Source organism: Daucus carota, chromosome 7 (assembly GCF_001625215.2).
Source record: "Daucus carota subsp. sativus chromosome 7, DH1 v3.0, whole genome shotgun sequence".
Classification (NCBI taxonomy): Eukaryota; Viridiplantae; Streptophyta; class Magnoliopsida; order Apiales; family Apiaceae; genus Daucus; species Daucus carota.
In genome coordinates this window covers 1,562,464-1,590,266 of record NC_030387.2, presented here as the reverse complement: position 1 = coordinate 1,590,266, position 27,803 = coordinate 1,562,464, and the positions used below count along the sequence as shown (strand labels likewise).

At 35.1% G+C, this 27,803-nt stretch overlaps 4 protein-coding genes across 9 annotated transcripts; 2 read left to right on the top strand and 2 right to left on the bottom strand.

Moving 5' to 3' along the window:
• Positions 1–1,140: 1,140 nt before the first annotated feature.
• On the bottom strand, positions 1,141–10,820 carry LOC108193286 (nucleolin 1). Of its 6 annotated transcripts, none has more exons than XM_017359883.2 (30): positions 10,663–10,820; positions 10,375–10,417; positions 10,059–10,234; positions 9,803–9,943; positions 9,578–9,694; positions 9,353–9,469; positions 9,127–9,243; positions 8,888–9,019; positions 8,684–8,800; positions 8,433–8,564; positions 8,168–8,281; positions 7,928–8,059; positions 7,722–7,841; positions 7,480–7,611; positions 7,279–7,398; positions 7,057–7,170; positions 6,283–6,399; positions 4,340–4,438; positions 3,908–4,042; positions 3,742–3,801; positions 3,496–3,582; positions 3,321–3,401; positions 3,140–3,196; positions 2,960–3,051; positions 2,774–2,891; positions 2,364–2,452; positions 2,181–2,268; positions 1,997–2,088; positions 1,415–1,719; positions 1,141–1,299 (listed from the first exon to the last, which is right to left on the bottom strand). In XM_017359883.2, exons 1-30 carry the CDS (start codon positions 10,693–10,695, stop codon positions 1,274–1,276), a joined length of 3,303 nt encoding a protein of 1,100 aa, XP_017215372.1. In that variant the 5' UTR covers positions 10,696–10,820; the 3' UTR covers positions 1,141–1,273. The 6 variants fall into 6 exon arrangements, with proteins under 6 accessions (XP_017215372.1, XP_063937864.1, XP_017215373.1 ...); XM_064081794.1 differs by having other exon boundaries at positions 3,908–4,012; XM_017359884.2 differs by lacking the exon at positions 6,283–6,399.
• A 1,888-nt stretch (positions 10,821–12,708) lies between these two features.
• On the top strand, positions 12,709–16,438 carry LOC108195175 (glutamine synthetase cytosolic isozyme). The gene is made up of 13 exons (XM_017362129.2): positions 12,709–12,862; positions 13,518–13,557; positions 13,708–13,811; positions 13,905–13,953; positions 14,048–14,154; positions 14,431–14,518; positions 14,703–14,831; positions 14,919–14,993; positions 15,119–15,172; positions 15,376–15,413; positions 15,535–15,694; positions 15,837–15,897; positions 16,149–16,438. Exons 1-13 carry the CDS (start codon positions 12,789–12,791, stop codon positions 16,238–16,240), a joined length of 1,071 nt encoding a protein of 356 aa, XP_017217618.1. The 5' UTR covers positions 12,709–12,788; the 3' UTR covers positions 16,241–16,438.
• A 2,306-nt stretch (positions 16,439–18,744) lies between these two features.
• On the top strand, positions 18,745–21,754 carry LOC108195615 (probable metal-nicotianamine transporter YSL7). Its single transcript, XM_017362596.2, has 7 exons — positions 18,745–19,296; positions 19,402–19,565; positions 19,651–19,748; positions 19,847–19,981; positions 20,052–20,241; positions 20,340–20,852; positions 20,963–21,754. Exons 1-7 carry the CDS (start codon positions 18,906–18,908, stop codon positions 21,554–21,556), a joined length of 2,085 nt encoding a protein of 694 aa, XP_017218085.1. The 5' UTR covers positions 18,745–18,905; the 3' UTR covers positions 21,557–21,754.
• Positions 21,755–24,560: 2,806 nt separating this feature from the next.
• Positions 24,561–27,013, bottom strand: LOC108194391 (auxin efflux carrier component 3-like). The gene is given in 5 exon segments (XM_064081884.1): positions 24,561–24,627; positions 25,121–25,197; positions 25,298–25,455; positions 25,640–25,725; positions 25,894–27,013. Coding segments are annotated over 5 exon segments (1,428 nt in total). The 5' UTR covers positions 26,934–27,013.
• Between the last annotated feature and the right edge of the window lie 790 nt (positions 27,014–27,803).

Sequence of the window (27,803 nt, the reverse complement as noted above, 5' to 3'; positions counted from 1 at the left end):
TTAGTGAGTTAAATGCAAGGTTTTTGAGTTTAGTTATCCACTTGCAAGTTGAAGTCCAGTTTAGTTATGATCAAGCCATTTTAACCTTTAATTATACTAATTTTCAAGTCAAGTACCTGTCTCTCTCTTACCATGATGCTACTACACAACAAGAAAATAGTCAAATAAATCAATATAGTGGACTTTCCTTGTGTGGTGAGATTATAATAATAATAATATTATGCTTAACATGTAGGGTGGAGTCGGCTTCCACCGACGAAGAAGAATCTCAAACCAGAACCCTGTACCTACAATTTTTCATTACATGTTTTAATAAATAAATTATTGCTTGGTCTACCTTTTTCCGTATTCTATTATATTTATTAAGATATATCAAACCACGTTCTCATTATTAAAGATTTTAGTACTATTGTTCAACGTTGGTTAGAATTCGGAACCAGATTTTATTGTGCAGATACAGTCACACGGAGCATGTATATGTAGCAAAATCTTGAGGGTTTCAAAAAATATTCCAAATTCTCGAATTTTACTACTGTACATGATAATTTAAGATCTGATACATTAAAATTATACAAGATGAATGTCATACATGCATATAAGAATTAAGAATTAAATAATCTATACTGAGGAAACTTTAACATAAAGTTTTATAAAAAATTTATAATTGGATTTTTACCTACTAATCGGTACGATGAAACATGAGATTTTTTTAGAATTTATATAATTGGAATTTTACCAGTAGGAAACATGAGGACATGGAATTTTACCAACTCATGGCTATCAAAATTCAATGCTCTAGATCATACAGCCATACAGGTTCTATCATTTGATTTCACTTGTACTAAACAACAGACCTCAATTCGACATGTATTAAACAGCTTGAATAAGATTTAATTCGCTACCAAATGCCCCGTCTCGAGGATGCTAAATTAAATGCTAACCCAATACTCAGATGCCTTCACCTCCCATTCACAGTGACAGAAACATATCATAAATTTACCTTCGCATCAACTCACAATCCCATCTTGCAAAACCAAAAACTCAGACATCCTAAGCCTATTTGACTTTATTTGCACAAGTATGTTGCATAACAGGACGTGGAGATTTATAGAATTTTTGGTCATTGAACTCATTTCGATATCAATGGAATCAAATTTCTTTTATTTTACTGCTGATACGTTGAAAACAAGATATAAGCCAGGCAACCTAGAAAAATAATTAAGCTAGGTTTTTAAAAGAAACAAAAGTACACCAAGGCATAAAGACTTGTTATTCAATCATCAAATACCGTCTTCTTTCCTGCATCAGTGGAAATTGATATAAGAGAGCATTGAGGGAATAAATGTGCTTGCAACAGGAGAGCAGTCAAGAAAAAGAAAAAAGAGGGAACAATGTTTACCGGAGAGGGACATACCTGTACCAACTGTAGCCATGCTAGGTCTGGCAGGTCCTCCACGTCCTCTACCGCGAGTCCCTCCTCGGACACTTCGACCGCCACGCACACCTCTAGATCTATCACCACCATCATGACTGCCAAACTTGTCGCCGCCACTTCTATTCCCAAACCGACCACCGCTCCTTCCACCTCTAGTTTCACCTCCGCTGTCACCTCTCGGCTTTGCCTCTGCCACAGTCAAGTAACTTTCACCAAATTCAGTATCATTAAGTCCCAGAGCTTTTTTGAAACCATCACTGTCCTTGAAATCCATGTAGGCAATCCTGTTGAATGGGAAAAATAATCTTCAATGCAATATATAGTACATGTTAGTTCTATCATGATGAATGCTTCGACTGGTGAGATCTAGATGCATGCATTAGTCTATAAACACATCGAAAATTAGTTTTGTCATGTCCTGGATATTTTTTTACAAGGCTTTCAGCTTGGTAAGGGCATTAAAACGTATTCACAGTTAACAACATACCTAATATATAGCAACTAAGACTAACAAACAAAAAGAAAAAAACTAATTTATAAGGTCAGGATTATGTTACAAACCCTTTCACAGCACCACTTTCATAATCTTTGGGAACTGAGATTCTTGAAATATCACCACAAGTTTCAAAATGTTGTTTTAGTGCAATGCGGATCTGCCATACAAAATATATCAGCTCAAGATGATGACTACCAGTATGTCAAAAGAAACCTGTACTTCTGGTGCATATAAGGACATATAACATACTTTATTCTCATCACCACTTGTATCAAAACCTCGTACAAATATAGTATGCACTTGCGTTGGACCTCCCTTTTGATAAGAGTTTTCTTTGCTAAATACGAGCATGAGATATACTATATTAGTTCCTGAAATTACAGATTACTGCACTAAAATCATTGATACAAATATTTGAGAAATTTAATATACCCGCTGCTTGGAGTGTAAGCACCCCTTTCCCGAGCAAAGTCCAGTTTAATGGGTCGACCCAATAAAGTTTGACCATTTAACTCCATCGCCTGCAATCAGTAATATCAAAAGGATAGTTATCTGGAGGGATGATGAATGAAACTACTACGGTTCAACTCAAAAGCTGCTACTATTGATTTATCAAGTCAGCAAAATTACATTTGACTAAAAAGCTTATATTATTATGTGCTTACTACTTACTGTCATCAAGTAATCTACATATACAGACAGAAATAAAATTCTCGGGATTTTGACTCAAATATATATCGATGATCATATTACAAGCGAAAATATATAACTCAGATATGCCCAGGTACTAACAAATTCATCATAAAGGTAAAAGATACTATTTATGTAAAACATAGGCATACCTCTTGAGCTACCTCAATTGTGGAAAATTCAACATGACCAAAACCCCTAAAATTTCCATCTCCATCTACAGCAAAACGGACGTCAGCAACTTCACCAACATCTTTAAAGAAATCCTCCCTGTTAAGGTAAACGATGTTAGACAATAAACATTGGTATGTAGGAAAATTCACAAATGATATACATACACATCGGCTCGTTCGACAGAGAATGCTAAATTGCCAACAAAAAGTGTTTTAGTCCCTGAGGCTTTAACTTGTAGAGCGCCGGGGGTCTGAGGCTGCAATGCGTAGGATATTGACTTTCAGCATATGTTATCAATACGGCACATGGATATGGGAGACACAACAGACAAAAAATTATCTTACAGTTTTCTTGGTTTCTGTCTTGACAGATTCTGCATCTACCACGACTTCATCAGCATCCTGTTAAACAATATTTCTAAATTAATCTTGCAGTCATGTAACAGTTATTTAAACTTGATGATTAACATGTACAAACCTTTAACAAAAACTTTCTACTACATATATTTTAATTTTTGGTCTTTACCTTTTGTCTTGGAGTCTTCGGAACTTTTTTCTCTTCATCCTTTGAAGTCCCATCATCTGAAGATTCCTCAGAGCTGCTCTCCTTTTTAACAGATTTTAAAACAGTTGGATACAACTCATATCACAAACTCAGTAACACATATTATGATGAACCATACATATAAGTATGTATATACCTGAACTTTCATCTTTTTCTTCTTAGGCTCCTCTTCCTCACTTTCTGAAGAGCTATCTTCCTCATTGTCAACTTTAGTGCTCAACTTCTGCAGTTCAGGAAAAACATGAACCAATCAAATAGAATTTTAGAATACATGAAAATCAAGAAGAATATCGTACGAAAAATGATGAAATGAATCAGTAACCTAATGTTTACTGATAAAGTGATAGTATGTAGCTTGCAGAGGGAGGCAAAGGATATATACCCTTTTGCTTGCAGTTCTTGAAGATGCCTTTTCTGAGAGAGCTGCATTAGGTACCGGAGACTGCAAAACCATGAACACCATTGTAAATTAATTCATTGAGATAAGATTGTGCATTATGAGACTAACTACTGCTTAAAAGGTCTATCACGGATAGTTCTACACTCACATCATCATCTGAGCTACTGCTATCACTCGACTCAGAATCATCACTTGACTCATCTTTCTTATTACTTGTAGCAGAGTCCTTCTTTAAAAGAGCACCAACAGGGACCTGTTTCCGGCGAGGCTTGGCTTTTAGTTCCTATCAAGGGATAAAATCCGGAAAACTATTGAAAACTTCATAGGCTGTAAAATCCCAGAAGAAAAACACTAGCAACTATGTGAACATCAATATGAACCAGATTATTTACTGACATCATTACTAGACCAGCTCAAGAATACAAATTAATTGGGAATGGGCTAACTGTCATACATGTAAGAGAAATGGAACCTTGAACTGCTAACCATTCACTTTACTAGTAATGCCTTAGCGGCAGTATTAGACAAAAATAATTGCCAAACTAAAAAGGCCCCTAATATATAACACAGTTACACTCACATCATCATCTGAATCGCTGCTATCGTCTGAATCAGATTCCTCACTAGACACGTCCATCTTGGCTGCAACAGCTACCACAGGTGCTTTGTTTTTCGATCCCTATAAAGTTTAGAAAGCTTAGGACAAAAAGAAGAAAATTATAATCACACAGAAAGTGCCCCCCACAACACCCGTCCAGAAACAGAAAGGAAAACATAAGACACAAGGAACCTAGTATACAGAAAGTTCTGCAGCAAAAAGTACAAGTGTAAACAGATAATAATCATTCAGTGTTATTAAACGCGATATGCGCACCGAAGCGCAAAGGCCTTACGGGGCATAAGCGCAACGCGCAATGCGCAAAGCGCGGATTCATCGAAAACACGTAAAATATACATATTTAGACAATATATATTGTAAAACATTATATACTTATAGATAATAAAACATTAATAAGCAAAAGTCAGTCATCAAAAATGATAATGCAACCAGAATACCTAGAAATTCAAAGCCTAGAATAGTTTAAAGGCAGAGTGGCAAAGAAATGCGAAGTTATCCGCTAAATCACTAATCATCTTCTTCGTCTTTATCAATATTCACAAAATCATCTTCTTCACTATTATGATTTGGATCTTCAACATATTCAATTTCTTGTTCGTCATTCTCAATGATATATATACCCTATGTATATGCATGTATATATATGTATCCTATGTATATATATGTATATAGCTTATGTATCTGCTACATATCTATATGTACATATATATATATATATATAGAGTTTTACTCCAATAGAAACCTCCTTATCCTAGAAACTAAAAACCAAACTGAAATATCACTAAATCCTAAAGCAAATACCACTAAATTTTTAAACAACCCCATCTCCACCTCCATCTTCATCAAACCCACCTCCATCTTCACCAACCCCACCTCCACTACCACCACCTCCGTCGTCGCCTCCTTCATAACCACTACCACCTCTATGCCGCCCACCCCCTCCATAACCACCACTTCCATCTCCATCTCCACCTCCACCTCCATTATTTCTTTAACAACACAACCTCCACACCTCCATCTTCACCAGGCCCATCTTAATCGCCGCTTCAACCTCCTTCAGATTCGTTCATACTTCTTTCTCCACCTCGACTCAACTTCAAAGGCGGAGCCGTCACTATTCCGGCAACGCTCCAACCCCCTATTTCAAGCCGCCCAAACCTCCGCTACAATCATCTTTCCTCCATCTCCACCACCTCCACCATCTCCACCACTATCACCACCATCTGAATCGAAAACATGAACAGATCTGGAGATTCTAAGCTGGTTAATATCTGGAGATTGAGTTTTCACTAAATTCTGCAGCACAGATCACTAAATCCTAAAGAGATAATCACTAAATTGTACTGAGAATATCACTAACTTGTATTGGTTTCTAGTTTTTATTTTAAAATTGGTTTCTATTTGATCATGAGCCTATATATATATATATATCATATATGTATGTATATACAAGTATAAGAAGATGAGGTATATGTATGTTTATCGTATGTAATTAAGAGAGAGAGTTCAGAACAAGAAAAAAAGTATAATTAAAAGAGAGTAATTATAAGAGAGAGTCCAGAGGAAAAAATAAGTAGATTTGCCCAGTTATGTTTGTTTCTCGGCTGCTAGGTAGTGTTTTTAGGGTTTTTTTATGACCCGTGTCTATTTAAAGAGCTTAGTCAATGGCCCAGTCAAGTCAGTCAACCTCCTAGTGAATTGTTACAGAAAAGCGCGCTTTTTTTGCGCTTTTCGCATCTCGCTTAATCCCAAGAAGCGCAGAAATGCGCTCGCATCATTGAACTCGCATCGCATATACAAAGCGATGCGCATCAGCTGCGCTTCGATGCGCTTCTCGCTTATGCGCGCGCATATGCGCGCTTTTAACAACACTGAACTAATGTAAGTTGAACAAGTTGACTCACTTTGCCCCCTTCAGAGTCACTACCCGAGTCATCTGAACTGCTATCTGCCACCTTACTAGTAGCATGTTTTCCACTGGTGCCATTTTTTGCAACCACCACCGATGTAACAGTACCGTTCTACCAGAAAAAAATAAACTAAAAGTCAAAGTACTAAACAAAATGTACACAGATCTTGTAACCCGAATTTTATGAATTCACAATTCCGCGGAGGAAGAGCTATCTTCGTCACTACTACTATCATTGGGCTTTTGCACTGCTTGATTGGCAGCAGGATTAACCTGAATTTATAACACAAGTATGCTTAGCCATAGAAAAATCTTAATAGTAACTTATGAAGATGGTGAATACATACGACATATGTTACTAATGATATAATAGTTAGTCATCATCATCCGGGGATGAACCGGATTCCTCTTCTATATAATAGTTAGTCTCACTGTTTTGCTTTGAAACCCTAACCCAGGTTGTTTGGCAACAGGTCTAGCCTAAACTCGTAAGACACATAAGTATCAGAACCAAAAAACACGTATGGCATAGACATTACTGGGAAAGAGTAAAGACGCATATGACTGTAGCTAGTAATACAAAAATACATTTGGTTCATCCTCTGATGAGAATCATCCTCTGAGGTTGAACTAGGTTCCTGTTTGTTACTCTTAGTATCAATTTTTGGCTTCACAGATTCCCTGCCAGCAGGATAACCTAAACTAATGATATACATGTGTATTTAAATTAGCACAACAGAAAAACTCAACCAAGTGTAAAAAAACATACATTTGGTTCATCCTCTGAGGAGGTACTGGACTCCTCTTTCTTACTCAGCTTAGTCTTACTTTCTGAATTTTGTTGTGCAACCTTTGGTAGAGGTTGCTTGGCAGAAGGTTTACCCTGAACCCACAATAAAAAGAAATAATTTATTTTTAAAACAAACATGGAGTCCATGATACTATAGAGTAAAGACACATAAGGTTGCTGCTCATAATAGAAGTTATATACCTTTGGTTCGTCTTCGGAAGAAGAATCATCCTCTGAGGATGAACTAGAAGAACTAGATTCCTGTTTTTTCCTTTTAGTCTCAACTTTTATCTTTGCAGATTGCCTAGCAGCAGGCTTAACCTAAACTTGTGTGATATGTTTTTATTCTAACATAACGTATATACAAAATTTAACTAAGCATAAAAAAGATTAAAAACATACATTTGGTTCGTCCTCTGATGAGGAATCATCATCTGAGGAGGTACTGGACTCCTCTTTTTTACTCTGCACGCTCTTACTTTCTGTCTTTTGTTGTGCAACTTTTGGCACAGGTTGCTGGGCAGCAGGTTTATTCTAAGATCATGAAAAAAACACATTACATTTTGAAAAAGTAAGAAATATAATGGAGTATGATACCATAGTGTACAGAAACATAAAATTGCGGCTAGTAATAAAATTTATACCTTTGGTTCGTCCTCAGATGAAGAATCATCCTCCGAGGATGAACTAGAAGATCTAGATTCCTGTTTTTTACTCCGAGTCTCTATTGTTGTCTTTGCAGATTGCGTCGCAGCAGGCTTAAACTAAAGTCAGTGAAACAAATTTGTACTTACTCTAACAGAACATGAATATGAAATTCAACTAATTGTAAAAAAAAATTAAGACATACATTCGGTTCTTCCTCTGATGAGGAATCAGACTCTGAGGAGGTACTAGAATCCTCTTTCTTACTCTGCTTGGTCTTACTTGCCGTCTTTTGTGGTGCAACCTTCGGCAAAGGTTGCTTGCCAGAAGGTTTAACCTATACTCACGAAACAACACATCTTAATCCTAAAAAAAAACATATATAAAATCCATAATAGTAGAGTGTACAGACACATAATGTTATTGCTAGTAACTAAGGTAATACCTTTCGTTCGTCCTCAGATGATTCATCCTCTGAGGATGAACTAGATTCCGAGGAACTGGTTTCACCTTTCTTACTCCTAACCTTCGGCAAAGGTTGCTTGCCAGTAGGTTTAACCTGAATTCATGAAACAACACGTAACAATATATAGTTTTGGCTTTGCAAATTGCCTAGCAGCAGGCTTAACCTGAACTTGTGTGATATGTTTTTATTCTAACATAACATATATACGAAATTTAACTAAGTACAAAAAAAGGTAGAAACATACATTTGGTTCGTCCTCTGATGAGTAATCATCATCTGAGGAGGTACTGGACTCGTCTTCTTTACTCTGCATGCTCTTACTTTCTGCCTTTCGTTGTGCAACCTTTGGCACAGGTTGCTGGGCCGCAGGTTTATTCTAAAATCATGAAAAAAAACACATTACATTTATAAAAAAAAAACAAATATAATGGAGTATTATACTATAGTGTACAGAAACATAAAATTCAAAATTGTCACTAGTCATATAATTTATACCTTTTGTTCGTCCTCAGATGAAGAATCATCCTCCGAGGATGAACTAGAACTAGATTCCTGTTTTTTACTCCTAGGCTCTATTGTTGGCTTTGCAGATAGCCTCGCAGCAGGCTTGACCTAAAGTTAGTGAAATACATTTGTACTTACTCTTAACAGAACATGAATATGAAATTCAACCAAGTGTAAAAAAAATGTAAAACATACATCTGGTTCTTCCTCTGATGAGGAATCAGACTCTGAGGAGGTACTAGAATCCTCTTTCTTACTCTGCTTGGTCTTACTTGCCGTCTTTTGTTGTGCAACCTTTGGCAAAGGTTGCTTGCCAGAAGATTTAACCTGAACTCATGAAACAACACATCTTAGTCCTAAAAAATTCATATCTAAAATCCATAATACTAGACCATACAAACAAATAATGTTATTGCTAGTAACTGAGGTAATACCTTTTGTTCGTCCTCAGATGACGACTCATCCTCCGAGGATGAACTAGATTCCGAGGAACTGGTTTCGCCTTTCTTATTCCTAACCTTCAGCAAAGGTTGCTTGCCAGAAGGTTTAACCTGAACTCACGAAACAACACATCTTAATCCTAAAAACAATACATATATAAAATCCATAATACTAGAGTGTACTGACACATAATGTTATTGCTAGTAAATGAAGTAATACCTTTCGTTCGTCCTCTGATGAGGATTCATCCTCCGAGGATGAACTAGATTCCGAGGAACTGGTTTCGCCTTTCTTACTCCTAACCTTTGGCAAAGGTTGCTTGCCAGAAAATATAACCTGAATTCACGAAACAATACATCTTCATCCTCAAAAAAATACATACATAAAATTCATAGTACTAGAGTTACAGACACATAATGTTAGTGCTAGTAACTGAGGTAATACCTTTCGTTCGTCCTCAGATGAAGATTCATCCTCCGAGGATGAACTAGACTCCGAGGAACTGGTTTCGTCTTTCTTACTCCTAACCTTCGGCAAAGGTTGCTTGACAGAGGGTTTAACCTGAACTCACAATACAACACATCTTAATCCTAAAAAATATACATATATAAAAGCCATAATACTAAATTGTATAGACACATAATGTTATTGCTAGTAACTGAAGTAAACCTTCTGTTCGTCCTCAGATGACGATTCATCCTCCGAGGATGAACTAGATTCCGAGGAACTGGTTTCACCTTTCTTGCTCCTCTTACTCTTAATTCCATTTGTTTCTTGTGATTTTTTTGGCACAGGTTGCTTAGAAGCAGGCTGACCATAGATTCACGGAAAAGTTAAGTATTAAGCCTCATAAACACAGAAAGCATCGACTCCAAAGATACCGTAAACAACACTTACGAAACAGATACTAGTATAAAGTCTATACCTTCCGTTCTTCCTCTGAAGAATCATCTGACGACGAAGAACTAGATTCCTTCCTTTTACTTCTCTTCACAGTTTTATTCTCGATTATCATTTTGACAGCCTCATTCTTCAATTCCTTTTCCTCTTTCTTCGGTTTTTTGGTAACCACTCGCATCTCTACTTCAGCTCCTCGCTTACCTAATAAATTGTCCGAACATAATTCAATAACAATTTGAACCACCGCAACAACAACTCGAACACTTCAATCAAAAATTTACCTCAACTCAACCACAACCTCAATTCAATACACAAAATCACACACACGTAACGATATATACCTTTCGTCATTGTTTTTGCAGCTACAGATGGAGCTCCGTCCGCCTGACAATCACAATCAATCATAAAAACATAAAATTTCAAATTGCATATATTTATCCACACATACATACACTGACAAGCACATAAATTATCACGATCAGCTAAAAAATCTACCAATCACTATATATACACGTAAATCAATCTACACTACACACACAACACACAATTTACAGAAAAGGCACTATATCATTGTGTGTGTGAAATTATGTTATTGAATTAAATGAAAAAAAGTAGATTTTTTCACTTACTGTAGAGGATGATTTCTTCGTAGATTTGGCCATTTCAGAGTGCTGATTATGGTGCTTACAAGAAGCGGAAAAACCCTAGGAAATGATTTATAGGGGAAGTGAGTGATCTCTCAATCTCATAATCTCATTGCCGCGGTGTTTGCATTGCTAGCTCGGTCACGTGAGATTTATAATATTTATTTTATATTCTTTTTACTGAAAATATTTTTTTTTATAATTTTTTTTTTTGCAAATTACGTTGGCATAATCACAAATTCTACATCTTTTGGGAGTCGAACCTATGAAGCAAGAGGATACTGATTACTCTTTTTAACCAGCTGAAACAATCCTTGCAGGCTATTTTATGTTCTTTACTTCTTTTTATTCGGGTTTAATAATAGTCTAAATATTTTGTTTTTTAAGAAAAACGAGTCTAAGGAGATGTATTCGATTGGGATGTTAAAAGATTTTTTTTCATTCATGAATCTGAGGATATTTAATTAAGATTTTTCATAATTTATAAAAATCTAAAGGCATTCAATTAAGATTTTAAGTTATGCTACAAAATCTGGTAGTATTCGATCAGAATTTATAAATTATGCTTTAAAATCCGATAGTATTCAATTGAGATTGTTTAAAATTCATTAAAATCTCATGGTAAACAAATGTTGATGAATTTTTTTGAATTTCATAAAACAATGGATTTTGTGAGAATTCTCTATGTATTTTAAATTTTTTAGAATCCCACCAAAATCCATGAGAATTTGAAAGCATTGTGCTTAAATCTTAAAAAATCTATATCAACTCTACCATATTTTATCAATAATTCGCACAAAATCAAAATCACATACAATTCATTAAAATTTATCAATAAAAAAATAATCCATTAAAATCCCAATCATTATTTCATAATAATATTATATCGTTTGATGTTGGAGTTAGTTTTGCAAATAATATGATAATAAGAGCATCTCCAATGATAAAAATTTAACTAAAATTATCTAGGTGGCATATATTTGACATCTACGTGTCCCTCTTAAATGTCATGTAAAAAATTTAGAATTCCAACACTCTCCCCACTTAGCGAAAAATATAGCCAATCATGTTCAGTTGGCTATATTTGTCGATCCAAGAAAGTTTTTAGGTATAATTTTACATAAGTATGTACATTGATGATCCCATTAAATGACTATTGATCCTCTTCTTGACAAAAATTTTACATAATCAGTATAGCCAACAAAAATAGCTAACCATTATACATATTATCCTTGGAGATAATGTAAGAATGAGCATTTTTACCATATTCACTAGTAATTAATATACTTGAAATTTGAGAATTATGATAATTATCAAAAATTATAAATCTTATTATTAACTCTCATTTATTACTTTCCATAAATATACATGTATATTAATAGTAACATAAATATATAACAAATAATTAATATCATATCTTGACCACACAATATAGGCTTCTACCGGTAGTATTTTTCAAAACTACCCAACTTCCCCTTAAAAGCTCTACATTAAATACCAGCTTGCAACTGCAGAGTAACTTATGATATAAAAAATTTATTATGCATAATGGGTATTTTTTATTATATATTTTAATATTTAGTTTTAATTAAAATAAATTTTAATTATTTAATAAACTTATTAGAGTTAATATATTTTATTAAATTTGTTAAATAAGTATTCTTGTCATATAAATAAATTTGTATTACTTTTAAATTTTATAATTAGAATATATATATATATGTGTGTATTATTTTTTTAAAATGAAATACATTATCACATATTGATATATTATAAACATGTCCAGCAATAAAAACACCCCCTTATCAACCAGAAACGAGTACCAGACCCTTGAAAATTTGACTTTCTTCGTCCGTTTCTAAAAAGAACTGATATGTACATGCATCATACTATACTGTACGGTTACAAGTGTTTTAATTCTCATCACCTCATGACACTCAGTGTATATCTCTGTATATCCAGTCTTAAATTTTGTGGGTTGGTAGTTGATACCTTGGAAGTATTTAACATCAGCAAGCATTGCATTTTTCTGATAAGAACCAAATTTTCTCTCTTTGATAAGAACCAAATTTTCTCTCTTTGAATTTCCCATACTTTGATAGTTATAAGCCATGTCTCTCCTCAACCATCTTCTTCACATTGATCTTTTCAAGAATCCAAATTCGATCATTGCGGAATATATATGGTATCTAGTTTCGAATACTCCTCTTCTCCCCATGTTGAACTATTATTTCTTGATGTTATCATATTATTATTATTTCTTGATGTTATCATATTATAACATTTGGTTTTGTTATTAATGAAAATAGATGATAGATGCTCTTGTTAGTGGTTGTTATTGATTCTCATGAAACTGATGTTCAATCATTTTTAGTTTTTAAAGTTGTTATCATATTAATTTTAAAATTTTATTATCAATGAAATTTAGATGTCGTTATTATTGATTCTCATGTAACTTTGAGTCATTTATTCTTTTCTTAACAAAACTTCTCGAAAAATAATACTTATTAATTAATATTCTAAAATGATCTGTTCATTGTACAATTGGAGACCAAACTAACTAGAAAAATTAAGGAATAATAATATTCAACAAGTGTTGTATAAGGATTCATTTGAAATAATCAGTCCATTCGAAATGTTCTGCAAGAATGATTGATTAATTGTACAGTTGCCGATTTAATCACCCATTTGAAATAATCTGCTCATTTAAATGTGCTAGAAGAACGATTCATTAATTGTACCGTTGCCGATTAAACCGGCGCAGATATATGTGTATTATCTGAAGGCCAAATAATATTCTAACACTCTTGTTAACAAAGCTATATTTCTTGTAACTGCAGGATTGGAGGTTCTGGAGCAGATTTAAGAAGCAAAGCAAGGGTTAGTATTTTGGAAACATGTTAAATCTTTTTTTTAGCCCAGTTAAAATTTCACTTCTACTTAAGACCAAACTCATTTGTAGTATTTCTCTCGCCGCTAGTTTAATTAGCGATTTTTGTTACTATAACATGCGATAATTTTGTTAATTAGACTTTGGAGGGACCCATATCCGACCCTGCAAAACTACCAAAGTGGAACTATGATGGATCAAGCACAGGCCAAGCTACAGGCAAAGACAGTGAAATTGTCATCTAGTATGCATTTTCTTCACAACTCTTGTGCAAATATATAAATCTTGATTATTTATGATCATTTAGTTAATTTTTTGTCTGTATGAAAAATTTCAGTCCCCAGGCAATATTCAGGGATCCCTTCCGGAAGGGCAAAAATGTGCTGGTAATTAGCTAATTAATTTGAAACAATGTTATCCATCGCGTAGCATTTTTGTTACTTATGATAGAAATAACAAGATTTTGAAATGAAATGATAGGTGATGTGCGATGCCTACTCCCCTGCTGGAGAACCGATACCAACAAACAAAAGATGCAAGGCTGCTGAGATTTTAAGTCACCCTGAGGTGGTTGCTGAAGCCCCATGGTATAACACGAAATTTTTCACTTGGCATTCGTTTGTTTATTGTTATTTTTTGTATTGTAAGGTTGTCATATAACTAAGTAAATGCTGACACTCTCGAGTCTGAAAAATTTGCCAAATGGTGTACTGAAATATGTTGGGACAGTGAAGTATCCTGTTGATGGTTAAAATTGGCTTATTCTTAAATCTTATCAGAGATATAGAGAATAATGTTATGTTCTGTGTTTTGTCATAATGTGAAAAATGAAGACTAATACGTCGTTTTAATGCTTTCAATAGGTATGGGATCGAACAAGAGTACACTCTTCTGCAGAAGGATGTCCACTGGCCTCTTGGATGGCCAGTCGGTGGTTTCCCTAAACCACAGGTGCACCTTCTTATCTATTTTATTACATTTTGATCATTTGTTTTTGCGTTGTTTAGGTAAATGATCTGCAAATTGTAAACGGGTCAGAGAACTATCTTAATACTTGCATATATATACTATAGTACTAATGAATTTAAAACCAATTTTTCCAAAATGCTCGTTATTGATGCAATATAAATTATAGGGACCCTACTATTGTGGAATTGGAGCAGACAAGGCATTTGGTAGGGAAATCGTAGATGCACATTACAAGGCTTGCCTTTATGCTGGAATCAATATCAGTGGCATCAATGCTGAAGTTATGCCTGGTCAAGTCTGTATTGTGATTGCCTCGGTGAATGTTTCATTAGTTATTTGTTTGGATTTTCCAAAATTAACAGGATTTATGTGTTATAATTAGTGGGAATTTCAAATTGGACCTGTTGCTGGAATTGCTGTAGCTGATCAAGTATGGGTTGCTCGTTACATTCTTGAGGTATCTATCCCTGAACCTCAATTTACACTATCCTATCAATATGTGGAACCATATAGTAATGTATATCATGTGTCAAGTGTAAATATTTTTTTGCCTATAACTTTGAAAATGTTTGTTTTTATCAGAGGATCACAGAACTAGCTGGAGTTGTTCTCTCGTTCGACCCAAAACCCATCCCGGTTTGTCCTAATATTCTATCCTGCTACGAGTTTCAGGCTTTCAGCTTCCTAGTACAATTTATATATGTTTTTATATTTGTGCGCGGTCCAATATTTCATGACAACACTGTTTTAAAAACAATTAGCTGCAGTAAATTAAATACTCACACGTCCATTTTCCCACTAATTAAGCCTCAAACTCTATCATCTGTATGACTTTCCAGGGTGATTGGAACGGTGCAGGTGCACATACCAACTTCAGGTACTGCCATGTTTCCAGAATTCTCAATGGATTCTGATTAGATGTTTAAGATATTGATCCATCTTGAATCTTCTTAGCTTAATTTTTATATGAACTTTTCAATATTTTGTATATACCACAGCACCAAATCAATGCGAGAAGATGGTGGGTTTGATGTGATCATGAAGGCGATAGAGAAATTAGGTCTACGTCATAAGGAGCACATGTCAGCATACGGAGATGGCAATGAAAGAAGGTTAACTGGCAAGCACGAGACGTCTAACATGCACACTTTCTCATGGGTAAGTCGCTTATGTAAAATCTTTCAGTTCTAAGTTGATTTCAATTCGAAAATATCTAGACTGTAGGCTAAGTATTTTAAAAGAAAAATAGATTCTGAAAGATTTTGCTGGAAATAACTCGAATTTATTTTATACATCTCAGGGTGTCTTGGACAGGGAAGCTTCTATTCGTGTTGGTCGTGATACAGAAAGGGAACGAAAAGGTTCATCACTTAATCATTTGTATAATAATAATAATATATAAGTTTGAAATAGCGAGACTGAGGGAAATTACATGTCATCGAAGGGAATATTCATACGTTCCCTAAGTTATTTTTAAGAAAACTTAATAACCTCGTAGTTATAAAGTCATTCTCATGTCCGAATTCTTGTTAAGTTAATAGACACACAATTCTTAAATCATTTTCTGCATGATGCATAGTTTTACTGAAACAAAAACTTATGGTGTTTTCAGGCTATTTTGAGGATAGAAGGCCAGCATCTAATATGGATCCATATGTTGTGACTTCCATGATTGCCGAGACTACCATCCTTTGGAAGCCCTGAAATACCGAAGAAGATAACCATTGATGAGAAGTTTGATGGCTGCTTTCTCTTAATTCTAAGAGCTATGATAATAATGTGTTGTTACTATTTTCTTACCTATGTTGTGTTTGGATTGAAAGCATTTCAAACTGTTCTTCAAGACTTAAGTATGTTATTTAGACTTAAATCAAGATTAAATAAACCCCTTTAAGTTTGGTTAATTAGATTGTTGTACTGTCAAATTGTCTTCATGTCTGATGATTTTACAAAAGAATTAGGCCTTTCGAGTTTTTTGAACCAGATAGAGACAACCAGAAAGGAATGGAATGATCGTTCACTGCGGAACAATGTTTTAGTTGTTTATTTGCCAGAAAAATGACCAATTTTTTAGCACATCCTATTGTAATGAAGTGCTTGTATAGTTGTCTGGTTCAAAAATTTTACTGGAATCAGTCAATGCAAGTCTGGTTCAATTAGCAGCATGATCACTAATCGGACACCTTAAAATTGCAGTAAGATCGTGTCGGGTAGTGTTAATGCATTAGACACCACATCTGAGGACAATTCTCCTGTGTTTGAATAATCAAAAAAATTCCATTAGTATCCGGGCTTTTAGGACGCGCAAAAACAAATTCATGCGGGTTCGGCTCTTGGTCCAAAGGTGGACAGTATCAGTTAAGCTTTGCAGATGCTCAGCTATATGCAAGTCCACCTCAGTTGCTCACTTGCTCAGAGAACCAGCATTGTTAACTTGCGTGTTTTTCTGATCAAGTGAGTCACATATACTAAACTCACTAAACAACTCTCTGTCGGTTATACTTATACATATCGGTTACACTTATTTTGATGAATAAAAATATAGATGTTAATTTTTTAATCAGAAAAAAATTTAAAAATAATCTATAAAAGTATGTTTTTTTTACAACTCAAGTTACGTGCACAAATTCAAATCGACTAATCGACTAATGAAAAAGAAGAGAGAGAGTTTACTAGTATGGTTGAGCAGAGAATAGAAAATCTGAATATTTATTATCCACCTGCCGGTGGTAATGCGGTATAACCATAGTTAGTTACAGCGATCAACTGTCGTTTTAGGAGTCTTTATAACCCATTAAATGTGGGGAGTAGCAATAGTGCGTCACTGTAATTAACTACAATGTTCGTATTTGATACTGACTCTTCCTCTGTCTTATTTATTTTTATAGAATATTTTTTTTGAGACGTCCTATTCTATTATATACATTTTAAAAGTAATAAAATTTTATAATATAAAAATATAACTACACTCATTATTTTTTCATTATACTAATTTTATATATTAAATATTAGTTATTCCACCACTTTACTCACACTACACCATTTTATATATTAAATACCTACTTTTATTACTTTTCTTAACTAAATTACAAATTTTTTTTAATCTCCGTGCCACACCGCATATGTATATATCTCATTGGATGGAGGGAGTATAATATAAATAATCCCTTTCTAATCTCTGACCGCCATGAATAACAAAAAATGATAATTACACAATTCTATCAAAAAAATTTGAAATATTTTATATGTGAATGAATATATGTGTTTAAATTTGAAATAAAATGAGTATTATCATATTCAAAATAAATATATATATGAAATAAAATATTATTATATTCGATCCAAAATTTTTAGATATAAATACGAATTTAGATAGACAAAATATCAAATATCAAATATTTTATAATCAATTATTAATCGATTTGTTCATGAGCATATCGTAAACATTAAATTCTATACATTTAATTCATTTTGATTGGTGTATTTTTAATATCTGTTGGGTCCACTGTTATTAAGATGTACAAGCCAATCAAAATATCCTTAGATCTATTCAATTGAGGTTTTAAAAGATTTCTTTCTATCGGTGAAATCCGAGTGTATTCAACTAGGATTTAAAAATGTATCACAATCTTAAATTATACTTATAATCCGATGGTATTCAACTAGTATTGTTTAAGATCTGATATTATTCAAACGGTGATGAATTTTTTGCAATCATAAATGATGGATTTTGTGTGATTGTTCAATATATTTTAAGTTTTTTGAATTCTCACCAAAATCACTAAGATTTTGAATCAATGTACTTAAATTTTAAAGATTATGCGCCATTTAATGTAGATACCGTATAAAATTAAAGGAAAATGATTGGTACCCAAAAAAACTGTTTTCAAATTTTTTCTCAAATCTAATTCGCAAAGTATGATTAGTTCAACTCACATTAATAATAATGGACCCATGTATTCAATAAATTCATTAAAATCTCACTTGAATACATCCCCTCACCTCTAGAATTCTATACATACTAGAAAAACCAATTTAATGAGTATATGCAGTTTTAAGTTTCTTTCAACATAAATTTTGGAGCAAAAGTAGTAAATTTACCAACTTTGACAAATATGGATTGCGTCAATTTGTCAGATACGTTGAAAGCTACATGCATTTGTTACATTAGCAGCATTTAAGATTCACACAACACTCAAGACTTTCGCATTGGCCTAAACTATCAGCCAACAGCGTTGCGTTTCAAAAGCTGTGAATTGAAAACAGAGTATTTTTCATTCCAACTCCACATAAAAAAATTCTTTAACTCTCTTTATATAGTGATACTGATCAAGAAACCTCCTTCCTCAGATCACTAATTTTAATCAAAATGGCTAGCATTCGCGACGATGAGGCCTACCCGGATGGAGCAAGAAAAAATGGACCAGAAAAAGATGATCATGAGAAGAAGGAAGTACTTTCAGTTGAGATGATTTTTAAGGACAAGGAGGTTCCGACATGGAGAAGTCAGCTGACTGTCAGGGCCTTTGTTGTTAGCTTTGTGTTGGGGATTTTGTTTAGTGTCATTGTGATGAAGCTTAATTTGACTACAGGGATCATACCTTCTCTGAACGTCTCCGCGGGGCTGTTGGGATTTTTCTTTATTAAGGTATGGACCGCGTTCTTGGATAAATCAGGATTGTTGAAGGTACCCTTTACCAGGCAGGAAAATACAGTGATTCAGACATGTGTTGTCGCGACATCTGGTATTGCTTTCAGTGGTATGTCTTCGTAAATGCATTGATCCTGTCTGATCAAGAATTTATTTTTTTATAATTTGATATACTTTAGTCTTTCCTATAATGTATTTGTTATGTTTAATTTAGGAGGATTTGGAAGCTACCTTTTTGCAATGAGTGAGACAATTAGCAAACAGGCAACAGAAGCTAATGATTCTCAGAATACGAAGACTCTGAGTTTGGGATGGATCATTGGTTTTCTGTTCGTAGTTAGTTTCATAGGCCTCTTCTCGGTTGTGCCTCTTAGGAAGGTAATTTAGAGAAATATGATATGAAATTATTATACGACTCGTTTCTTTTTTTATTTAACACTGCAGACTTGATTTGCTGTTTCAGATTATGATCATAGACTATAAATTGATATATCCAAGTGGTACTGCAACTGCTCACCTTATCAACAGTTTTCACACACCTCAGGGTGCAAAGCTGGCTAAGTAAGATTCTTATCATTCCCAGCTGTATAGTTAGTCTTTCCTTGGTGTTAAGAACTCTGTTGTTTTCGACTTTGATGAATGCCTAATACATATACTAGGAAACAAGTCAAGGAATTAGGCAAGTTCTTATCCTTCAGCTTCTTGTGGAGTTTCTTTCAGTGGTTCTTTACTGCTGGAAGTGATTGCGGATTTGGAAGTTTCCCCTTTTTAGGGCTTAAAGCATATGAAAACAGGTATGCCTTGGTACTTCTTTTTTTAAGCATAATATAAAAGTTGATTTTGATCTTCTTTGCCATTCGACAGGTTTTACTTCGACTTTTCTGCTACTTATGTTGGGGTGGGAATGATTACTCCGTACATTATAAACATATCCTTGTTAGTGGGAGCTATTCTCTCATGGGGTATCATGTGGCCTCTCATCGAAAATAGAGAAGGAGACTGGTACAAATCTGGCCTCCCTTCCAGCAGCCTTCATGGAATTCAAGGTTACAGGGTAATGCAAGAAAAGAAACTTTTATTGTTTTGTTGCACAAAATCCTGCAAAGGTTTCATTATCATCAAAAACTAATAAATTAAGCTTAAAAACTGCAGGTTTTTATTGCAATTGCCATGATCCTGGGAGATGGACTTTACAACTTTGCTAAAGTTTTGGGCAAAACTACAACAGGATTAGTAAAACAACTTAAAAACAAGGAGCCTAGCACAATTCTCCCCCTCGCGGATAAAGCCTCCCCTGAAGCAGAAGCTGCTTCCTTTGATGACCAGCGCAGAACTCAACTATTTCTCAAGGACCAGATACCATCATGGCTAGCCCTTGGCGGATATGTATCAATTGCCGCCATCTCTACAGCAATCCTTCCTCAAATTTTCCATCAGCTCAAATGGTACCATGTATTGGTCATCTACATCTTCGCTCCTGTACTAGCTTTTTGCAATGCATATGGATGTGGACTGACGGACTGGTCACTTGCTTCAAACTATGGGAAGCTTGCAATTTTCACAATCGGGGCATGGGCAGGGAAAGATCAAGGTGGAGTTCTTGCAGGTCTTGCTGCTTGTGGGGTGATGATGAACATTGTCTCAACAGCTTCGGACTTAACACAGGTACAGAGTTTGTATTATAATTCTTTTCTTCCCACATAATATCAAGCAACCTTCAATTTTTTTCAGAAAATCTTGTTTGATACATGATTATTAAAATCAAACGCGTGCAGGATTTCAAGACAGGGTACATGACCCTTGCTTCACCAAGGTCCATGTTCGTCAGCCAAGTCATTGGAACTGCAATGGGATGCGTAATATCTCCATGTGTATTTTGGCTCTTCTACAAGGCCTTCGACGGTATAGGGACTATAACATCCGACTATCCAGCACCCAATGCACTTATATACAGAAACATGGCAATCTTAGGAGTAGAGGGATTTTCTTCATTACCAAAAAATTGCCTGACAATCTGCTACATAGTCTTTTCTGGAGCAATCATGATCAATGGGGTTCGTGATTTTGCTCCCAAGAGATGGGCCAAGTATGTTCCACTTCCAATGGCAATGGCAATTCCTTTCTATTTAGGATCATACTTTGCTATTGACATGTGTGTTGGGAGCTTGATTCTTTTCGTTTGGGAGAAGATGGACAAAGTTAAGGCCGATGCATTTGGCCCTGCAGTTGCGTCGGGATTGATCTGTGGAGATGGGATATGGACGTTGCCAAGCTCAATACTAGCTTTTGCAGGAGTGAAACCTCCGATTTGCATGAAGTTTCTATCAAGAGGGACAAATGTGAAGGTTGACAAGTTCTTAAATTCCTAACTAATTATCCCTTCATTTTGGTACTTCTGGGAACTCAGGTCACTAAGTACCGTTGCAGTTCCATTTTAGTATGCAGTTGCATTTCGATTTCTTTAAAATTTCAATTTGGATTTCAAGCTTGGTTTTCTCTATATCTGAATTCTGATAAGCAAGTATCCTTTGTTGGAAAAATTATAAATGTACATTGATTTCTTTTAATATCTGTAATTCTGTATAACAATGTCCGAAGACTCAGAAGTTGTGGGTTCATGTGAACCATTAGGCAGGAAAACCTGAAAAATATAATGCAATAACTTTAGTAACACATATAAACACAAACAAAAAGAAAAATAATTTGTTTTCATTTAGAAAACATCTATTTCAAGACTTGATCTTACAGCATTATCAACATGCTGGATTGCTGGTCACTTGCTGGGTCTGTTGGGACACGATTTGGTTCATCTTGATCACCAAGTAGCGGAACATCTTTCTGTTCCATTTTGAGCATGTGAATTTGGAATTCTTGGTCTAGGTAGAAATTTTCAAAGAATCCTTCATCAACAGACTGGGGTACCATGTAGACTTTTACTTGTCCGGGCTGTAGTTTGGCCAAATGATGCTCGTAATCCCCAGCATTCATTCCCGCAATATATGTGTTTCAGGTACTCTTTTTGTCTCTTAATCGGTGGCGGAACCAGGACTAATAGTTGGGGGGGGGGGGGGGTTGAAATATTTTTTTCATCCATACTTGCTTAAATAGCTTTCTCAATAAATATCATCATACTATCATTCAGTCATGCATCTCCCATCCTATTACGCTTATAAGTCTTGATTGTTTTCATAGCGGAAAAAACTCTCTCAACAGTAGCAATGACAACGGGTAAAACCAGAGTTAACTCAACCAGAAGATAAACTAAGGGATAAGCAGTGTGTCTGTGTTTCTTAACAATCATGACATAAAGATTTCATATACTTTGAAATCCATATTAATCTTTATCCGCTCTCACATAGATAAAATTGTCTAACTGATTTGACAACAACTCCAAGTCTAGTAAAGAGAAATCCTTTGGATAAAATTGTGTCAATGTGTGCGTATGACTTATGAGAGCATGTCCAAAAGCTTCTTCATACGGGCTCTTTAGCTAAAATTTGAAGAATACAGAGTAACAGAGATGAAATGAACTCGAACAAGCTCCTAGCGCCTCTTCAAAAACTTAAGAGTGTATAGATAGATAAAGAGCGTATGTAGGGAATATTGTTGGAGATATTGTGCAATTTTACCTCTTAGATAGTTAAAAGTTGATTGCTTATATTTTATTTAGAGAAAAGTTAAGGAGTTTGTTGGAGTTGCTCTTAGTGTATCTATTTGAATGTATTTGTTTATTGGACTCTCTTTACATTAAGTGCCTTCTCTTTACTTCTTTCACAATAAGTCTTTCTCTATGACTTTTAGAATTCAGCGGGGGCTAGAAGAAATTATATTGACACCACTAATTCAGCGGGGGCTGGAAAAAAAATATACACTGTTTTTTCGAGGTTAGGGGGCTCTAGCATCCCCTAGCCCCCCTCTGGTTCCGCCACTGCTCTTAATGGCTGTTACAATGCTTCAATGCATAGCTCCTCTGGTTCATTGTCATCTTTTCTGCATTATACAAGTGTTGGGAAAATAGCTAATCTAGTGAAGGTTTAAATGGGATGAGTATATTATAGATAGGAAAATGTTTGGTGCACATAAATGTGAACAAAATTTTGTATATAATGACATGTGTTGAGTTTTAATTGAAATGGACACAATAATTGTGCACCTAAGGCTACTCATTATAGACATGTCTTGTTTTTAAATTGCCTTTACTGTTCTCTGTACTAAGCTTTGCACACATATAATTTCTAACATTTGTAAATTTATCGTCTACAACACCTTATATATCAAGGAGACCCTTCTGTACTAAGCTTTGCACACATATAATTTATCAAGGAGACCCTTAGAATAATTCCTTCGGATAAAACTCGTCCGACCTAAAAAATAATTAATATTTTGGTTTTAAGTATAGTATAAATAGATAGTATAGATCTATGATATTACTTTTAAAGTGATAATATATATGGAGTAATAGAAAATAACATTAATGTATTTAGTTGAAACATATCATCGGTCATATATTAATAATTATATATAATAATATTATCTTTTTTATATGTATGTTACATGTTTTATTTAAAAAAATCGGTTTTTTAGTTAGGAATCTGAAAAAGATAATGCGTTTTAGTTAAAAAGGATATAGTTGCTATGTTGTCCAATATTATTTTTAGAAAATAAAGTTTTTTTAGTTAGAAAATATTAAATGATAGTAATTATAATTAAAAAAGATAATTGATTATATAAGTAGGTCTATAATTCGGCCCAGGTACCAACCGATCAACCAAATTTTTGATATTTTGATTTAATTATATAATATAGACATGTTGTTATTCTCTGGTGTTGCACTTCAAGAGACTATTAGTAACCTGTGCTTTTATGAGTATGCATTTGTTATATGTAAAGTTATCGGTCACATTTGACCTTACCCTAATTTTCTAGATTAGCAACATGATCGGTATATGAAGCATGAGACTATAGTTTTTTTCTTGCAGTTTGTATAACAGCTAGGTATGTATTTGCATTTATGGCTGCAAGTTGAAAATCTTTTGCATATAACGCATTATTTGATTAAAATATTAGTCTGAATTTCTAATTTTAAATTCACTGTGAAGATTTCAGTGGCGGAATCAAAAGGGGTCTAGGGGATGCTCCCTGTGCCCAATTCCCACAGGCCTGCAACCTACTCTCTCCGACTCTCCCTCTCTAGTTCAATCAGTCCTTTATATTTTGCTTCCAAATTTGAGCTCCCCTAACATTTAGTTCTGGTTCCGTCACCAGGAGATTTAATTCCGCAGCCATGATCATTGCCCTGTTCAATCAAACATTTGTCTTTCTGAGATACCACATTCATTTGTGTACTTGCCTCAGAATAAGTAGTGAATCTCGTCACAACCGAAGGATAATGTAGTACATAAGAGTGATGGGTAACGCTATTAACATTCCGAAGATAACCCTGAAACATTATTCCAAGAACTAAAATGAATTCGACATCACATATAAAAAAATAGAGTAAATGACAAAGTGGTGGTCGTAATTTTCCAAATTTTTCAAAATGTTGGCTGGACTTTAAAAATTACATAAAGGTGGTCGGAGTTTACTTTCGCCTTTTAATAAGGTGGCGGCCGTGAATTTCCGTTAATCTTCATCCGTTAACTCCAAAAATAAAAGTGTAAATGAAAAAGTGGTGAAAATCCAACCAACATTTTGTAAAATTTGGAAAACTACGGCCACCACTTTGTCGTTTACTTTTTTATTTTTTAAAGTTAACGGAGGAAAATTAACGGAGGTTCACGGCCGCCACCTTTTTTAAAGGCGGAAGTAAACTCCGGCCACCAGTTTGTAATTTTTAAAGTCCAGCCAACATCTTGTAAAATTTGGAAAACAACGGCCACCACTTTGTCATTTACTAAAAAAAATATAATTGGAATCATGAATTTAGCTCTTACGCGGTGCTAAGTATGGCTGGATATACATTGTATTCTTTCGCAAACACGAATGGAACAATCCCTTGTGGAAGTGCAGCCTGTCAAATTTGAAGTCACTTAAAAGATTTGAGAAGCATATGGCACCTAACTTGCCGTATCATACATTATGTGAAGGCACTCTACATATCTATTGCTCACCTGCACAATTGCAACACGAAGCAGGGTACCGCGAAGGCCAACAGCGACGGAAGCTGCTGCCATCACCGCAGGGCCTGTGAGAAATCTCACAGCCATAGCATAAGTAGCCACTGAGTTACCACAAGCAATTATCTTGGGCTGAAGGGCCATGAACAAACCTTTAAGAAAACATCGAAAGAAAAGGGAAATTCGTAAGACACGATTCTAGATAGCGTTGGTCCCTTGTGTCGGATCATGATTTAGACATGAAATTGGATTATTGGTGCTTGAAATAAAGATTCTCTGAATGAAGAAAAGATCAAGCATTTTTAAATAGTTACTGATAGTTAATCAATTTTTCACCTAAGCTAAACATAGCCATTCCAAGACCAGCATCAGATATGATCGAGATGGACTTATCCACTATTTTTGGCATCGTAATATCCCACCTACAATAAAAAGACTTACATTTATGAATTTCTGAGAACTCATGATGTAGTTTATATGTATGTGATGTTAATTTTCGACTTTGATAAATCTTGACGTACATCCTTATTCATTACACAAATCATTTACAGAGTGAATGATGTATGCCAAAGTTTATTCTTTCAACTTACCGGTAGGAGACTAGAGCCCAACTCAGACCAATAAGACTGGAGTAAGTATTGGGGTTTCGAATAAGCTTACGCCACACCATAATCAATATTAAACGGGTGACAACGCTTGTCGGAGGCATTATTTTTTCGGTGCCAATACCATGTTCCATAGGGACTTTAGGATGGAGTCCAGAACTAGAGCTTGATACTGATCTCGTGTGCCCCTTCTTTTCTGTCTCCTCGTCGTCGCCTCTACCAGCACGGGTAAGGCTCATAGTATCGCCAATAAACTCCTCATTTTCTAGAGCACGATCAAGAAAACAAATATGAACTCCTTGCATAAGTATTCATTGTACTACATGAACTAATTAAAATTTGTTACTACCAGTTGAGCTAATTTCTGGCTGTGCAGGATGAAACCCTAACCTCGAAGCAGCTACTGGCAGAGCACAATTTTCCTCAACATTCGAGGGTCTCGGAGATGGACCTCTGGAAGATTGCGCCGAATACACTTCACCCGGGCCAAAATTCGTCATCGAGTAAAAATCATTGTCTCCGTCTCTAGTGAGATTTGAAGGCCTTGGAGTCATTCCAGATATCGAACCTAAACCTAAACCTCTTCTCGAAGAATTAGATTTTCTCACCGTAACATGTAGCTTCCCATCATTTCCAATCTCCGCATCAGTCTCCAAAAATTCATGCCCGTCTAATGAAACAACATCTGAATCAACTTTAAATGAGACGATGGAAGCAGCCGTTTCGGGGAACTGTTCCATGATCAGCATCTTAGCGCCCCGAAATTCGAACAAAAAGAGTAGCAATGTGTACCAAACAATGCATTGTAGAACTACTACTTGAACCATCAAACTACCTGAGTAGTCACCATACATAGCAATTAACAGAGGAATTCCCATGACGAGTGTATTAGGAAGTGTCGAAAGAGAGAAAATCGTGATCATCCAGTCCAAATTTCCTTTCTTGCTCAACTTAGCCCAGAGGCCTAGGACAACAAGCATTATAATTTTTTGTAGCGTGTCAGCCGCGATGAAACGGAAGTTCATTTCATAAGGATTGTTGGTGGAGATGAAGTGGAAGGACAGGGAAGGGACTGCGAAAATCGCGACAAAACGGTCAATGCCAGAGCACTGTTCTGGTGTGAAAATCTTCCACCACCGGACCGAGCCGTAGGCCAAAATCATAGCAACATAAAGAGGAAAAACCGCGGTTATGACCGTGTAAAGATCATGCCAAGAAATCATGGTTAGTTAAAAGCGCTATATAGCCACCGTACCAAAGAATTTATACAAGTACTGTTATTGCACAGCTGCATGGCTGAGATTGAGGGAGAGAGTGTTTGTGTTTTTAATTTTATATGAATCTGAGAAAAATAAAAGAAAGTTTGCCAAAGCAAAACAAACAGTTAGAAACCAGGAACTATATTTCTGGGAAAATATAGAGTCTGTGTTTATTATTACATGTCTTCCCTACAATGACGATCCACAACTAAATGACCAGGTCAATAGCTGTTAACTCCTAAAAGCATGCAAATCGAAAAAACAGACATATAGTGCCTGTTTGTTTAACAGACATATCCAACTCCAATCACTACTTCATCTTATAAATAAAGCAATTTTTGCATTTCTTCAAGTTCAACTTCATATATAGAGTAGGATAGTGCATAACTTTATATATAAAGTTAAAAGTGAAGAAATATGAAGTTTAGAGTGATGGTTGGAGATGCCCTTAGGTTGCGGGCTTAGGTACCACCACTCCAATTAGGGCTGTTCACGAACCGAGCTGTTCGCGAACAAGCTCGAGCTGAGCTCGATAAAAGCACGGATCTGTTCGGTTAGTTAAGAACTCGAGCTCGAGCTCGAGCACATAAATGTGTTCGTTAAGAAAACGAGCTTGAGCCGAGCTTTTAGTGTGTT